This window comes from Pristis pectinata, chromosome 10 (genome assembly GCF_009764475.1).
Source record: "Pristis pectinata isolate sPriPec2 chromosome 10, sPriPec2.1.pri, whole genome shotgun sequence".
NCBI classification, from domain to species: Eukaryota; Metazoa; Chordata; class Chondrichthyes; order Rhinopristiformes; family Pristidae; genus Pristis; species Pristis pectinata.
This window is the reverse complement of record NC_067414.1, coordinates 58056391-58074028: the sequence shown is the minus strand read 5'-3', so window position 1 is coordinate 58074028 and position 17638 is coordinate 58056391. Positions and strand designations below refer to the sequence as shown.

Sequence of the window (17638 nt, the reverse complement as noted above, 5' to 3'; positions counted from 1 at the left end):
TGGCCAAAGAAAAGATGGGCTCTTATGGTACAGAGTGTGATTAAAGGTAAAGCTCAAAAAGCTTATTCTGCTTTGTCTGCAGAGGATGCAGCTGATTACACCAAGGTAAAACAAGCTATATTGAAGGCCTATGAATTGGTACCTGAAGCTCATAGACAAAAATTTAGAGACTTGAGGAAATCTGCAGATCAGACTTATATGGAATTTGCCAATGGAAAGAGAATATGTTTTGAACGATGGTACATGGCTAAAAATGTAGATGGGGATTTTGATAAATTGAAAGAATTGATATTAGTGGAAGACTTTAAAAGATGTGTTCCAGCTGAATTAACAACATATTTAAATGAAAAGGCAGTGGAAACTTTACAAGAAACTGCTAGGTTGGCAGATGATTATGATTTAACCCATAAATCCAAATGGGGACACCTAAAACCTTTCAAAAGAGTTACAAGGACAATCCAGGTAAACCGGCGATTAAATTGGGAGGTAATCAAAAAGGAAAGGATGAAAAGAAGCCAGGGCTGGAGAAACCTGTTGAGCATACTTGTTACTACTGTAAGAAACCTGGCCATGTGATATCTAATTGTGCCCTTTTGAAGAAAAGGAAGGAAGCTGTGCCCAATGCTTGCTTTCAGGCAATTAAAAATCAAAAAGGTTTAGGAGATGTTGTTAAAGATCAGTCCTTGCAAGAGGTAAAAGCGGAAAAGTTGGAGGAGGTGAGAAAGGAATTCCGTTCTTATGTATCAGAGGGTTTTGTTTCACTGAATGATGGGTCACCCCAGGTGCCAGTGAAAATTCTTAGAGATACTGGGGCTTGTCAATCTCTCTTGCTGGACAGTGTTTTAAATTTTGGTGAAGAAAGTGACACTGGTGAGGTAAATCTAGTGCGAGGCGTTACAGATGACACCATGTCTGTCCCTTTACACAGGGTGATTTTAAAGTCAAAGTTCGTAGAAGGACCAGTCGAGATAGGGATAAGACCTAGGTTACCAGTGGAAGGAGTTTCTTTGTTATTGGGAAATGACCTTGCAGATGGAGAAATTGTTCCTGTGGTACAGTTAACAACCAAACCAAGGATTGATGAGTCTGAGAATGATCCAGATGTTTACCCATCATGTGCGGTGACTCGAGCTAGAGCTAAAGAATTAGCCAAGACAGACAGTCCGGCAGTCTGATGTGTTTCCCTGTGACAGTCCTAAACAGGAAGAAAATTATGATGCCTTATCTGAGACTTTTCTGTCTTCACTGGAGGATCAACATCCTTATAGTGAGCCTGCATTTAAAGATTTGTCTTTGTCGAGGAAGGATTTTATGGTGGAACAGACAAAGGACCCTGAGTTGACAGAATTGAAAGAAAAAGCACTCTCATGTGAGGAGATTGAGAAAGTGCCAAGTGCATATTATGTCAAAAATGGAGTGTTAATGAGGAAATGGAGACCTCCCCAAGTCCAAAAATTTAAAACTCGGTTGGAGAGAGTCTGCCAGCTAGTGAGAGAGAATTTGAAAACCAGCCAGATAAGAATGAAGACATATTTTGATAGACGTGCTCGGCCTAGGACATTTGCAGTGGGGCAAAAGGTGTTGGTATTTTTCCCTAGCCAAAATAATCCATTGCAATCTCGTTTTTCTGGACCCTATGTTATTGAATCTCGAGTGACTGATTTAACATATATAATCAAAACACCAGATAGACGCAAGAAAACACAACTCTGTCATGTAAACATGCTAAAACCTTATTATGAGAGGGATTCAGTGGTGGCCTTGGTGGATGATGTAAAGGTTGTTTCTAGAATGCCTGATGTTGATGTTGAGGAAGGCCAATTTAGACCAAATATTGTTCCATCGAAACTAAAAAACCAAAATATCCTGGAGAACCTTGAAACGAAGTTGGACCATTTACAAGTTTCACAAAAACAACAGATGAGAGAATTAATTTTAAAATTTAAAAATTTGTTCCCAGATGTTCCAAACAGAACATCGATAATTACCCATGATGTTGATGTTGGGGATGCAAAACCAATCAAACAACACCCATATCGAATGAATGTGGAAAAAGTAAACTTGTTGATCAGGAGATAAAATACATGTTGGAAAATGATATTATTAGACATTCTACTTCAAATTGGAGTTCGCCCTGTGTTATTGTACCTTAACCTGATGGAACTGTTAGATTTTGCACAGATTACAGGAAAGTGAATGCTGTAACAAAGTCAGATGCTTACCCTATTCCTAGGGTGGATGATTGCATAGACAGAGTGGGAAAGGCAAAATTTCTTACAAAGATTGACCTATTAAAAGGGTACTGGTGTGTTCCATTAACAGATAGAGGAAGGGAGATTTCAGCCTTTGTAACCCCTTCTGGATTGTATGAATACAATGTTTTGCCATTTGGAATGAAAAATGCTCCAGCAACATTTCAAAGAATGATTAATTCAGTGATTCATGGGTTAAAACATACAGATGTCTACATTGACGACTTAGTGACTGGGAATGATACTTGGGAAGATCACATCTCTGCGTTAGAAAGGTTGTTTGAAAGACTTTCCAAGGCTAACCTTACAGTTAACTTGGCTAAAAGTGAATTTGGCCATGCCACTGTGACGTATCTTGGTTATGTTGTAGGTCAAGGCAAGCAAGCTCCTGTTCAGGCAAAAGTTCAAACAATATTTGAGTTCCCTATTCCCACAGGTACGAGGACTGTTAGAAGATTTTTGGGAATGGTTGGATATTACCGAAAATTTTGTAAAAATTTTGCTGATATTGCTCTTCCCCTAACTAATCTTCTGAAGAAGGGAGTAAAGTTTGTCTGGACAGATTCTTGTCAAGAAGCATTTGAGAAGCTGAAAGCCATTTTATGCTACCATCCTGTGCTCAAAACACCTGATTTTGAAAAGCCATTTTCATTAGCAGTAGATGCCAGTGATGAAGCTGCAGGAGCTGTGTTGTTGCAGAAGGGTGACCTTGATGATATTGACCATCCTGTAGCTTACTTTTCAAAGAAATTTAATGAGCATCAAAAGAATTATTCCACCATAGAGAAAGAATTACTGTCGCTTGTTTTAGCCTTGCAACATTTCAGTGTATATGTTTGCACCGCTCAGAAACCATTGACTGTATATACAGATCATAACCCATTGGTGTTTCTGAGCCGAGTCAAAAACAAGAACAGAAGGCTGTTAAACTGGAGTTTAATTTTGCAAGAGTTTGATCTCATGATAACTCACATTAAAGGCAAAGATAATGTGATTGCTGATTGTCTTTCCCGATGTTAAATGGGAAACATGTATCTGTACTAATCTGATAGTCTGTAGTTGTGTAGCATGATAATTATTAACATTACTAACTGTATGCGCGGTTAAATTTTTCTTGGGAAAAATTTTTTTTTTAGGTGGGAGGTGTTACGGACTCAGTGAAAGTCCCTTTAAGATAGAGAGTGTGTGTGTATGTGTGTGTGGGGTGTGCTTATGTCAATAGAAGATAAAGGACGTAATGACGTTGTTGAAGAAGTTAGAAGAAGAAGAAGGAGCGAGAGAGAGAAGGGAGAGAGACACCAGCCTGCTTGTTTTCTCTATCAATGGATGAGAAACAATAACTGTGTTTGCCACTGAAATCCATGTATGGAAGTTGGAAGTAATCCGGTGGAGTTCACTTTGTTGCTGACCTGTAAAAGGAAACAGGTATTTGTGTGTGGACGACCACAATTCGGATGCTTTTCGGGGTGAGGAAGTCACTACTGAGTAAACACTGAAGTGTCGCTGGGGTTCCATCGTGGAACATTTGGATTTCGTATTTACTCTCTCTATGTTCTCTACATCTACGTCTTATCTTCAGACAACGGTGGTGTTTGAAGAAGCCCTTGCTCATGTTTCACCTTATGGCTTGCGGAACTGAACTTTAAGAACCATTCCGGAACTGGGAGTTTTGGACTTTGCCACACACACACACACGAAGAGTTTAGTTTTGGGGTTAACGTTCGAGGTTTAACATTTTTGAATTCTAACATACTAACATTTTTACTTTTATTTTACGTATTATCATAAGTAGTAATTAATAAAATAGTTTTTAACACTGAATCATGCTCAGTGTGTTTCTTTTGTTGCTGGTTCGTGACACTGGACAGAATGCGTACATGAGCTAATAATTAAAAATCACATTCAGTAGAAGTCCATTGTGAAGTGACTTTGATAGGCATGCAGATTAATGGCAAAGGGTGCTCTTAACTAACTAACTTCAAATGACACCTGACAATAATATTGCATTTTATATTAGGCATCATTCCCCAAAAGTGGAGAAATCAGAAAAGAGATTTTTTTAAATTTAAACTCACGGAAGAGAACCAAAATTTTCCCTGAAATTGCTGAATGTGTTCATCCTTGGACCTCCCACTATAAAGTGTATATTTTTCCTTAGTGTAAACTTGCTGGTTAAAAGGATCCACATCTCATTCAGCGTGGCCATATATGGGGCCAGATTCTTGCAGAACATTACCTGGTTAAAAATTATTTTAAAATATGAAAAAAGCATTAAAATTTTAACAAAGATAAATGCCACATTAATAATTAAATATATCACAGCAAACACAAATAATTAACAAGATGGAACCCTACCACTTTCTTTCTTCCTCTCAGCCATAAAATCACCATTCAGCTGAATGAGCTCCAGATGTAATTTGCCACAGAATCAGCAAACAGTTCCCCGGCTTAACTGCAGCTGGCCCTCATGTTAGAACTTATAAGACTTGTAGGAAGTGCTTAGAAAATTACAGTTACAAAACTACTTGCTAAATAAATAAAGTTTTCTCTTAGGTTGATTAAAGTGGAAGATACTGCATAATGTAAGGTCCAAAATGGATTTCTCTTTGATCAAAAAATCAAAGGGACAGTTTAAAAAAAACTATTTGCCAGAATCAAAGTTAATCCATTGTGCAACTCTGCTGAACAAGTTTTGTCCAGGTTCACCAAGCTGTCAAAGCTGATCCTGACTTTTTAGGAGTCACTCATGCATGCAAAACTACATCAGAAAGTATTTTGGTTAAGCTTGTGATGTAACTTTACAATCTTCATTGGTACCACATTAAAAATCAAAGAAAGTAAGAAAAAACTTGTAAATGTAGCTTTAGAAATATAATTAGATTAAATTGTTGATAGAAGGAAGTTAATGTTTAAAAAAACAGGAAAGGATGAATGGAAAGGAGTGAATAGTGGAAACGCGTAGATTTAAATGTTTAAAGTTTGTCATGTTGCCTATAGCCAATGGTTTGTTGCTGTAGCATCTACTTCAGGGTATAACATACGTTCTAGTGTATTGATGAAGTGGCCTGTGTTAGATTAGATGTTTTGCCAGGACTATATTACAATAGTTTGAGTAAATATTAATTTACCCACAGCATTTTAGACAGAAGTATAGACGTTCTCTTGGTATTCAATCTAACAATGTTTGCCTACATCATCAAAAACAGATTACTTATAAATCTTTTATGGTTGTTTTTTAGACCTTGATGTGGCTTTGGGTCATGATATAGTGTCTTCCCAAATTACATGTACCATTGAATTCTTAAAATAATTTACTGTGAATAATGTTTCTGAAAAATGTAGTAAGGTACTTTACAACTCAAAACTGTTCACCATTATTTTAAATTAAAGTTTACTATTAAGTCTATTGGCCATCATCCCAGGAATTACATTGGGATTTTGTTGCTGATGACCTCCTGTGGTGATCCTGTCTGTTGGGTGTCGGCATCGCAATACAACTTCTTGATTATTCACCTTTGGTCTTGGGCCAGAAAACTCGTGAGATTTTGGATGGTCCAAAGAATGCTTTCTGTAGATTCTCCACAAAAGTTAACTTTTTACGGGTTCACAGTGAAAGTGGACCTACTTGATCTGAGCAAAAAATATGAGTGCCCTTTCTTGCTGGGCAGTTCACCATCAGAAGGTGCCTCAATCTAAGGAAGGCCAAGAAAAAGACACTCCGCATGTAGAGAGTTCCAGCCCCACAACCAGCATTGTCATTAAACAAGGTTCTCTTGGAACTCTCAACATTGGCAGCTACTGGTCATTAGCACAAGGCCAAATTTATTTTCTGGCAGTTCTACCCCATTTCTGCTCGAGTTAGGGAGTTGTATGCTAGAAAGGCAGAATGTTGGTCTCTGAAATCTTTAACTATGTTGTTTAGGATTAGTAGTCCAAGAAGAATGCAGTGCCAAAAATGCAGTCTGAGTGGATGCATTACTGAAATTGTGTTTGTTTCAATGCATTATGAGATGTGAATACTTACAAACCAGACTAATCAAGAGATGCCCAGTGGTCTCAGAAGAAATTTAGGACAATGTGCTGTTAGAATTAGGTTATGATGTGAGGATTATAGAAACCAGATTAATACTGAAATCAAGTTTGCTACTGGAGTTTACACAAAATGAAATCTGTTAGACAAAATGTATATCCTCTCTGGCAAAGAATTAGAGCATGTATGGGTGAAACACACAACCATAAGTTTGTGACTATTTATTTATTACATCAATCTATTCATTTTTTAACAAAAGTTCTGCAGTGATCCTATTGACTGGCCAGAGATTTAAGTGGCTTTAATCAATTTAGCTCACGTTTCCATAATTTACAGTAATTGTATTGGGAACAGTGCTGCAAAATGTTTCAGCTCACTAAAACAGTAAAATTTAATGTGAACTCAGCTGACAAGCAAAATTAACAGTAATCTTTATTTGCAGCTCTTTAAAATCCCAAGCTGCTTGCTTCATACTAACCATATGTACCTCCACTATGAATTAGTTTTATTGGAGAAAAGTGGCTGAAATGTAAAGACGCCATGGAAACATTTGGTTTGACTTCAGATATACAGAAAGGAAAAGCATCAGTGGAAATTGAAGAAAAGTCCAAAACATTGTTTGCCAAATCTATTAAGCTAAAAGCAGAATGCACCACAGCAATCTACTGGCCAGCAAATAAATGGAAACTGCTGGGGTTTAAAAACACATTTTGGTTAATTTGAGTTTATGGAATAAACCTCTAAGACAGTTTTTTTTACAAAGCTTTATCGGTGAGGTAAGAGGTATGAAATGAAAATAAAAATAAAAACAACGGGCATTGCAAGCTTAATATATTATCTTTCATATTTGAGCAATGGTTTATTTTTAATATTGAACAATAATAAATTATTTTCAGTTGATTTGTGACAGTGTTCAGCATGAAGTCTTGCTGCAGAGCACAGTTATTCCTCTGCATTGCACTGAATATCTGCCTCTGCCAACCTGGTATTGGGTCAGGATTTCTCTTCATTTGAATGGGGAATCCCAATCTGGAGTTTAGGGGGAAAATGGTGAATACAGTTTTTATTTATTTATCTTACACTTTGTTTGCATGTTTGGTTTCAATTACTGGTGTACAAAGACACCCAGGTCCTTTGGCGCATCAACATTTCTCAATGCATCACCACTTAAATAATACCCTGCCTTTCACTATTTCCTAGAAAAGCGTTTAATTTCACATTTATCTTCATCATGCTGCGTCTCCCATGTATTTGCCCACTTACTTGTCCAACTTGCCTTGCAGCGTCTTTTTGTCCTCCTTAAAATTCACAATTCTAAACAGCTTCTTGTCATTAGCAAACCCAGAAATATTACATTTGGTTTCCTCATTCATATCGTTGATATACACTATGAACAGCTGGAATCCAAGCACTTATCCCCGTGACTCCTCACAGTCAACTTTCTCAAGAAAGTCCTGTCAAATCCTGCCTTCTATTTACTGTATATCAACTCATTTTCAATCTGTGCGAGTATAATGCCCCCAATCCCATATGCTTTAATTTTGCACACCAACCTCTTCTGTGGGACTTTATCAAAGGCCTTCTGAAAATCCAAATACACCACACTGACTGGTTTTCCCTTATCTATTCTGCCAGTTACATCCTCAGAATATCTCCACTAGCTTTGTCAAACATGATTTCCCTTTCATAAATGCACATTGATTTTTTTTCTAATCCCCTTGATATTTTCAAAGTGTCATGTAATCACATCTTCTATAATAGACTTTAGCATTTTCCCTATGGTGACATTGAGCTAACTGGTCTGTACTCCCTGTTTGCTTTCCTTTTTTTTTTAAATAATGGGACTACATTTGCCACCCTCCAATCTATAGCAATCACTACATAATCTATAGAATTTTGGAAACACTGTGAAGTCTTTTAATACCATACATCCCAGAAACCATTGGAAAATGTATAAAAAATCACATGAATTTTAAATCTGTAGCTGACAAACATTGGTGAACAAACATATGAGGTGTTTCCCAATTGGAGGATCATCATTGATTCCCAAGAGCAAGAAATTATATTTACATCATAGAAAATAAAGTTTCATGTGGAAGGAATAAATTAGCCAACATCTTCAAAGAATGTGATCTTGCTGTTTGTTTTCTTTTTTAGCAATTTCTCAGTTAGATCGTTCAAGAGCTACAATTCATAGGAGGAATATCATGGGTGACCAGTAGTCAATTTTCAATATACAGTCGAGTGTGAAACTCTCCATTAGACATGCATAAGCCTAAACTACAAGAGGTGTGATCATTTAAGGCATGGGCACTACAGTGTAATTGTGTTTGTAATAGGATAGGCATTCTTGAGGTGTCTTTTAGAATGCATAAATGGTGACTTACTGGACAGTGTTCTTCCAGTAGTAAATAAGGCACCATACCCACTCCTGCCAATGTACAATTTTGTCAAAAAGACTATGATTAGACATTCATATTCAATCTAGTACTGAGTTTTTCACATCCAAAACATTTGTGCGTAAGTACTTGTTAAATATATTGTTCAGATAATATTGTACCACTTATATAATGTTATTTTATGACTATTTAGAGTGCTGATTTGCTAATTTACAAAGGCCAAATTTTGATACAAAGATGAACAAATAAGGGATTTGTTTTTATAATGTATAATTCTGTGACAGTAATTCTAGCATCTGTAAAAGTCTGCACAAAATATTTTTCTATCATGCAAAAGAAAGCTCTCACATGAAAGAGCAGTGGCAATTCTGTCCGTTATGTTGGTTTAAAATTAACAAACTGTACAATCACATGAAGTAGCTGCTTTAGTTGTGCAAATTATCAGTAATTTAACACAATGTGAATAATCAGACAGAAAATTAATTTAAAGTAATTCATTCCAATTATTAATTATAGAGAATGCATTGCTCTACCTTGGCATCTGGTGGTAAATTGATCATTTCTGATTCACAAATTGCTGACCTGCTGCTCTGTTCCTGGAATTTCCTTTTGAGTTTCTGATAACATTAGGAACAGAATTGCACTTAATTTGCGCTGCTCCTAAAATGTGATTATCGTTAATGTTGTGATGCTGTGCTTGGAAATGGGATTGCGTGGTGCCTCTAATCTGGAGTTGGTCAAGTTTGCAACCATATCCAGATCAACTCATGCCAATTAGAAAGTTTGACTGTCTCCTTCCTGTCATGAGCCAATTTCTGTGTCAGGAACTCACATGATAACATTGTTCTGCATAAAGCACATTCTCCTAGGAACAAAGGCTATGGAGTACAAAGATAGGGAAGCTTTGATGATATTTTATAGGGTGCTGTTGAGACTTCACCTGGTGCCCTGCATACTGTTTTGGTTTCTATGTTTGCAGAAGGATGTGCTTGTGTTGGAGGCAGTGGAGAGAAGGTGCACCAGATTGATTCCTGCAATGAAGGAGTTGCCATCAGAAGAAAAGTTGAGCAGGATGAGCCCATTAGAGTACAGAAGAATGAGAGCTGATCTTATTGAAACATATAAGGACTTGAAGGGGCTTGACAGGGAAGATGATGAGAGGATGCTTCTCCTAATGGGATACTTAGAACTAATGATATAGTTTCAGAATGTCATCCATTTCAGATAGAAGTTTGGAAAATTTCTTCTCTGAGAGTTTTGGATCTTTGAAATCCTCCATCAAAGGCAGAGATTGACAGATATTTAAACTACAAAGGAATCTGGGTATATGGTATAGTAGTGTTGAAGCCAGGATTGGATCAGCCATGATCTTATTGAATGGTAGAACAGGTTCTTGGAACAACTGGCCTATTCCTACTCCTGCTCCTGTTGCTTAAGTTCTTATGTGTTAATGTAGCACTTGAAGAATTATACCCTGCTTAACATAAGTGTGTTTAATATGTCATCACTACTTTGAAATCAACTCTCTATGGCCTAAAATGCGCCATACCTGTAGAGGCACTTTGAGCAATCTTTGTGTTGCATAGCAAGTTTGGGTCATGACTACACTGCTTGGAAATTCAATTGGGCCCAAGAACCATGGTGTCTGGCACAAATGAGTTGATGTTATAGAGAGTTGATCATTATTTCATGTGCTGAACCAATGCAGAGTGCACAAAGCAGATCAATTAATGTTGAGGCTGGGTCTTGGGAAGTGAGGCCCTGATAGTGGGGGAAGGGTCAAGGATTCAAATTTGGGGTACCAGGGCGATATATATATTCTTGTCACCAGTTGGTGTGGTGGGGAGAAGTGTGCAATCACTGGGTGGGTGATTGGCGGGTGGAGCAGTTTGATTACATGATTGATAAGTGTACAATTTATCCATTGGCAGCTTAAGATTACCTCTGGTGTAGGAACCCAATTTGCATATTATTATTAAACTTAGCTGAAGCTGGTTCCACTAATGAAGACCTTCAAAAATGATAGCACACCAAAAGGAAGTGGAAACAGACAGATTTAAAAATCCATTATGAGAAAGATATATCATCATCTTTTAGTGTCCTTTCCAAATATTATACATATAAATACCACATGTTGCAAAATATGCTTGGTTTACTTATAGTTGTTTGCTTCAATAAAAATTAACTGAATTATAATATTTGTCTTTACATTTACAGAATATTATGTGGAAAGTGATATTTTAATTGGAATAAAGTAAAAGAATAGCAGGAGAAGCCAAATTACAAGACTGGTGTGTTGTAAGGAAGTTAAATCCAAATAAATTGTAATAAAATAAATCATGAAAACATGAACCTTAGATGATATGAAGAGTCAAAAGGCCACAAATCTTAGAGTTTTCATTTTTTTACAGAGCATGAGCAACCGCTTTTTCCCATATGATGTCATCCAGACAGATGCTGTCCTCAGTTTAGATGAAGATACAGTACTGTCAAACAATGAGGTAAGTCAGCAATCTAGCAAAATTCAATTAGCAACTTCTGTTCATTGACTTTACAAGATTATTTATCAGGATCGAGGCTTGGATTCCTTCTGCTCCTGGCTAGCTTTCCATCACTCATAAAAGTTAGCTCATCCAAATCTCTGCTTCCTATATCTTAATATGCATAATGCCCCTGTAACCATTATCCCTGCACTTATTGACCTTACTAATACCTAGTTCACCAACACTGCTAAATTTTAAGCTCAATTGCTTTTGTAGTTTGCCTTTCTTCATCTTGTCAGCATCCCTCTAACTCTCTTCAATGCCTAGTGTATATACAGCCATGGCTTTTTATGCAAAATCTTCTCCCTTTCTCCCAATATTGGTGGCCATGCCTTCAGCCATCAACCCCTACATTCTGGAATTTCTTTCCCAAATCATAGTCTGGAAGTTGGATTGATTAGCACCTTTTTCGTAAATGTCCACCTTGCACATAAAAGTGATTTACTGGGGTTGGCTCAAGCTAATGATCATTTCCAGGTGAAATCATCCCGATCAAGAGACTCTGTTAGCATAGCTGACATTTTTGCCCTCAGCTACAGATCAAATGATGTCGTTATTTAAGCAATGCCCATTTCCACTTGTCATGAATTGAAACTTTAGGGCACAACCACAACTGTCTATTGAACACTTACCGTCCAACCAGGACTACATTGTGCTGCTTTGTTATATTAGTCTTTATTTAAACAGATACTTCATTGACATTGAGAAATCTGCATGGCCAGCTTAAAAACTGAATGTATGCTGCTCAATCACCTTCCAAAGTCCACAGTGTGTGTAACTAACAGGAATGTTTACTCCCAATATTTGACTGCTGAAGTGTAATATTATTTAAAAAACACTTTGGAAAACTTCCCCATTTGTTATTGAGAATATATGATGGAAACTACAATTTCATCTCATGCAGGAGCTCTGGGAAAACTTTACTGTCCAACACAGTATTTCCTTAATACCATTAAAACATTAATCAGGTATTCCTATAGAAGTCAAGCTCTAAAGCATTCTTAATTAATTGATTAATTTCAATTCCAGAAAGATCCCAAAGATATCACAATAAAGGTGACCACCATGTGTTTATTTTGCATTTATTTATTTACTTTTTTTCCCACATAAATTCTGTGAGAGTGAATTTTATTCTGTATCTCAAACTTTGGGTAGTGATTTGTGAATTCTATAAGCGTGATTTCTGTTACCCAAATGGCTGTAATACAGGGGTCACTGTATATGATTTCAAAATCCCAAATCTAAACATTATAGGCCTAACAGATTTTGACAAAGTTCAGTTTGATTTTCCCAATTAAAACTTCATTTCTCCACAATAAACCCCAGAATGCATGTTTCTTTTCCTATCAAGATTTAATCTTTCCCTTAGAATAAAAGGTAAATGTCTCCTTGTAATTTGTTTTGGAAAATGGCAAAAAGACAAATGACCATGAGTGCTTTAAGTCCAAGGCCTTTAAGGCAACATCTTCAAATTCAAGTGTCATTTGATATCCAATGTCACCTTCATGATGCTGATTCAAATTATTCAGCAGTTGCCATTGTTTTAATATGTGGAAGTCTCATATCTGGAATTAGACCTTACATAATTCAAAACCAGAAGTGCACATGGCCATAGTGAAATTCATCAGTAATCAGCCAGAAGAGTCCTGATAACATTCAGTAATCACTCACACAATCCACTAAAGGGTCCCCTGCACTGATCAGAACACATTGATATGTGAAGTGATTTGCTACAACTTTTTCAAGTAATGGGCAACTCACACTGGTGTATCTTGTGAGCACATGAAATTTATTTCTGTATTGTTCAAAATAGAGGGGTTACTAAAACCTGGAGGACAAGGCTGGAGCTACTGGCTGCCCTGCACTTCCTTTGGTGGCCCTGACAGGTTTCCTGGCCCACTTGGCAATACAGATCCTATCTCTTGCCTTGTATCTCTCTGATGGGGACTTGCATGTCCTGCTCTCTCCCCTGTACCTCTGTCTGCTTCTTGGTGTCTGGCTATCATTGGGAGTGTGTCTTTATGGGATGATCCCCTTCCCAGAGAGGTGCATAGCAAATTATCAGAAGCTACACTCAACAGGGCACAGCAACCGTATAGGTTCCACTTTAGCACTTTATTTCTGGCATACAGCATTCTCATGCTGTTTCTGACATCTTTTTGGTCAGTTTCACATATTCTTGGGAGTAATGCAACGTTTAGCACAGTTTTAGCACACCAAAAAAGAATGAAATCCAATTTGTGTTCATTTGTCTCCACATCTCTGTTTCTTTCAGCTCACTTCTTTGACCAGTCCTCCAGCTCCCTGTTTATTACCTTCCTCTTTATTATTCTCTATATTTTGTTTCTTTATTAACTGCAAGTTGTTCTTACTATGTGGCCCACATGGTTTGACTGGACAGAGACATCTACTTGCTTTTATATGATTATCTCATACAGTTATGTCAGCATATATTGCTGCTGTACATGTTGTGTGTTTGTTTCTGTGGCACTTGTCCTGCCAGCATGACATGAATCTTTGGTCAGTCATCATCTTCAGTTAGCCTGATTTTCCGACTACAGCGTATTTTGGACAAGATCTAGCCATGGGTTGGTAGTTGCAAACAACATTTTGACTATTAGCATACCAAGCAAAGACCATGCATAATATGGAAAAGCCTTAACTTTGCTAACCTTCAAACGCTGAACAAACACCAAATATTCTGCCATTTAATGGATATTAGATGAGACTTATCCCTCTTGTCAGCAGTAGGTTTAGCAGAATCACCTCCAGTTATTTCAAGTGAGCAAAACTCTGTGTTTGGTTATGCCAATTAAGCACTGGGACTAGAAGCTATTCCCCATAGAATTGTCAGTTTTATAAAAGCTTGTCAAATTGAGCCATACAGTGACATTGCAGCTGTGATTCAATACAGATTGTTCCAATATAATGAGCCTGCTTCAAATATCCCCAATATGGCATTATCACTCCAATCATGCTATTATGCAGCAGAAATAAATCAGAAGAAATAATGTTATTACTTACTTGTACAAAATCCTTGTTTCAAAGTGTTTCCTATTGAGCTTTAACATTTTATAGAAAAATATGTAAATACAACTGGGAGGATCTGAATGGCAAGCAATATTGTCCTGAAGCCTCAGTTTGTATCCAGCCAGACTGATGAGATGAAAATCTCTGGTCTCTGACACCTAGAATGGTCTTTCATGAAGTGTCTGAATTCAGTTCCTTGAGGCAACTTTGTCTACAGGAAAAAAAAACTGCCAGGAATTCACCACTAATTGGCACTAAATTAGGGCTCTCCCTCAGAGACATAGCAGGAATGGAAAAATATGTCACTTAGCCTAGAAAAACACAAAAAATACAGAAAACATTATGAAAACAATGTTTTTATCAGTACTAAAAGCAGAAATGGTATGTGTGCTGATAGAAAGCTTTCCGACCCTGAGAGAACACCTGGTGGCTATTTGTCATTCCTATTGGGTTTTGTGTTAAAGAAATTTTGAAAAGTACATGCCTGAACATTTCTTTGCTGTTTCAAATTGGTTAAGTCGAAAGTAAAATAATGTGAAAACCTGTTAATTTGTTAGCTGTAAACTGTAAATGCAGGTTCATACTGTATTAATCCCAAGGCCCATCATAACATCACTTTTCTGTGTGTGCTTCAAGATTGTAGACTGAGTAGTTACCATGAAATAAGTTGAAGGTTACGAGAATTAAATATATAGTTCTTTTTAATTAAATAATTATGAGTGTAAGCAGTGTGTAGTTCAAGTCTATGCCACCTCAACAGCAGACGTTAAGATACTAGTAGTAACTAAAAATGGAAAACAATTTTTATTCATTCATGGACTGTGGGTAGTATTGGCGTGTTCGACGTATACTGCCCATTCCTAATTCCCTTTGAGAATTTAGTGAACAAGCACCACCTTGAAGGCTGCACACTATATTGTGAACTTACAGGGCTGTTAGGTACAGAGTCCCTAATGTCCGGTGATAATGTATTTCCAAGTTAGAAGATGTATGGTGTAGAGGGGAATTTGGAGGTGCTGGTGTTCCCAAGAATTTTCATGTTTATAGAAAGAAAAATTATCCAAATTTCACAGAGCTAACCCTTACACGGATTATAATTGTAGCTAGTAGCCACACATGGCTTGCTTCAGATTGCATTGTTTTATGTCCAGTGCTCCATTTTGGAACATTTAGGTGCGATTTAGATCAAGTTGCCTTAGTAGTAATCATTGTTGGTCCAGGCACAAATTGGCCTTCTCAGCAAGCCCTTGATTGTGATCCCTCTAAAATCAGCCCCATATTTAGCCTGTATCCATCTCTAAATCCACCCTGCCCCCACTAATCATATCCCATACATTCCCACCTCATACAGCCCCTCCCCCACTGCCAATTCTCCAATTGGTTTCAACCCTATAATTAACCAGCCTTAGTACCCCTCCACCAAGGCCCACAATCCCCCTCAGGCCCATAATGAAAGCACAAACCTCCCCTATCCAATTGCGCCTGGCCAGTTACCTGATCTTAAGCTCCCCACTCCCTAACATCTCTCTGTTCTCATCACTGACCCTGTCCCTGCTCTCCAGACTAAGACTGACATCCCTTACCCTTAGTCCCTAATTTTGCTTGCTGTTATCCCTCCAAACTAGGCACCTGAGGACTAAAACCACCATCCCTCTCTCCTGCTCAATAAGCCCCTAAAAACCCCGCACCCCATAGTTACTGTAAACATACAGATCTTTCAGTGGATCCTTAGAGGATGGCCATGAATATTCCTGGAGTTTGCAGTAGCAGATTCATGACCAGAAATATCCATTGCAATCAGCTAAAATTACTAGGTCAACTGTTCTTTCACTCTTGCTGTAGTTTGTTCTTGCAGTTGTTACCTTTTAGATTGAAAATTGAGAAATCTCAGTAAATTATTAAAGTCCACATTTTAAGCTCAGTGCATCATGACAGCTGGGTGGCAGTTCCAGCAGACAAGATAGTGATGGTCAGTGATGGGATGGGTAATACTAGTACCATGCCACTATCATCACGTCAAGGGCATCAGGTTTAAGGGGCCCAAGAGGAGATGGCTAGATTTGGCCACATACTGGATTGCTTCATTCTGCTTCATTCCCTTTCACACCTGCAAAGGGAGGAATACAAGAAATATCTCTCCAGCATAACTGACACATCAAATGAGCTATGTGGTGACCCTGTGGTAATTTATGCCCCAATGCATCAAAAACAATAGATGTTTGAGAGCATTGTTAGAAATGAAATTTCTTCTACCTTTTTAATCATACCAGTCATTTCAGCCATTTTCACATCAGTAAATCTATTTGTTGGACTGAACTATTCCTAAAACTCACACCCGGCAGTTATAGCTTACTGCAACTATCAGGTCACCTGAAAATATTTTTTAAACATAATTTGAATAATTTCTAATCTAAGAAACTGAACAAAATAAGGTCTTCAGTTTGGATTGCTTGCATGACTGACAACTTTAACTAATTGTAGTGTTTGATTATTTTTATTATAAAATACAATAATAAAAATGTTTTATGGTAATCTACATCTAAGCTGCTAACAAGTTCACTTGAAAATATTTACATGCAAGTGCCATTGTGACTGCACAGATTCTCTTAAATCAATAAGCATTTTTGTCAAATGTCATCCTTCAGCTTTGTCACTACTTTTTCATCCAATCGAATATGTCAATGTTTTATAAAATTACATTGAAATATATTGAGTACAATTGGGATTGTTTATACTAAAGCAGTCCATGCTTACATCTGTTTAACAGTTTAAATGCTGATGACAGGTCCAGCAACCAAAAAAGAATATGTTGAAATAGATTTTACTTTATAAAATTGCATCTTTGCATTTAGGCCACAATTTTGTGAGCATTGTAACACTGTGCCAGATGTGCAGATGGTGGGCTACACTGAATTTTACAGTGTGGATTCTTCCTCCTAATTTAATAGACTGTTAGCATGTAAAAAAAAACTTGGCCAGATGGTTTTGCTGCAACAATCTTAGCCAAAGAATCTATAATGTATCAAAACAGTAAATCTTAAAAATTGCTGACAATGGAACACTGCTGTGCTGACTGTTAGAAACTGACAGAAATATTGGGGGAATTGAAGATAGTAGAGCATTTATTTGAGTGCTTCTCCACAGTGAGGTGTGAGAAGGAACTCAGGGGTAAATTTCTGTCTTTAGCATAGAGTTTCATATTCAGAAATCCACATCAAGAATTTGGGCATATGACTATTAATTCAAATGCCCTTTTAGCATTCTATGGTATGGGGAACTGGGCTGAGATGGAGGGTAAATGGTAATTGAATTCTCTGGATGGATTAAATAGTGTTTTCTTGCTCTGGACTATCCTATGTTTTTATATGTCCAATTATCTGGAAT

The 17638-nt window shown here is 37.3% G+C and overlaps 1 protein-coding gene across 1 annotated transcript in view; it reads left to right on the top strand.

Annotated features, from left to right (window-relative positions):
• The window catches only part of LOC127575439 (exostosin-1-like), a 380638-nt gene that overhangs the window by 327695 nt on the left and 35305 nt on the right, over positions 1 to 17638 (top strand). Inside the window, exon 9 of the mRNA XM_052025314.1 lies at positions 11093 to 11182. Coding sequence (XP_051881274.1) covers positions 11093 to 11182 — 90 coding nt within the window. The remainder of the gene's footprint in view (positions 1 to 11092; positions 11183 to 17638) is intronic.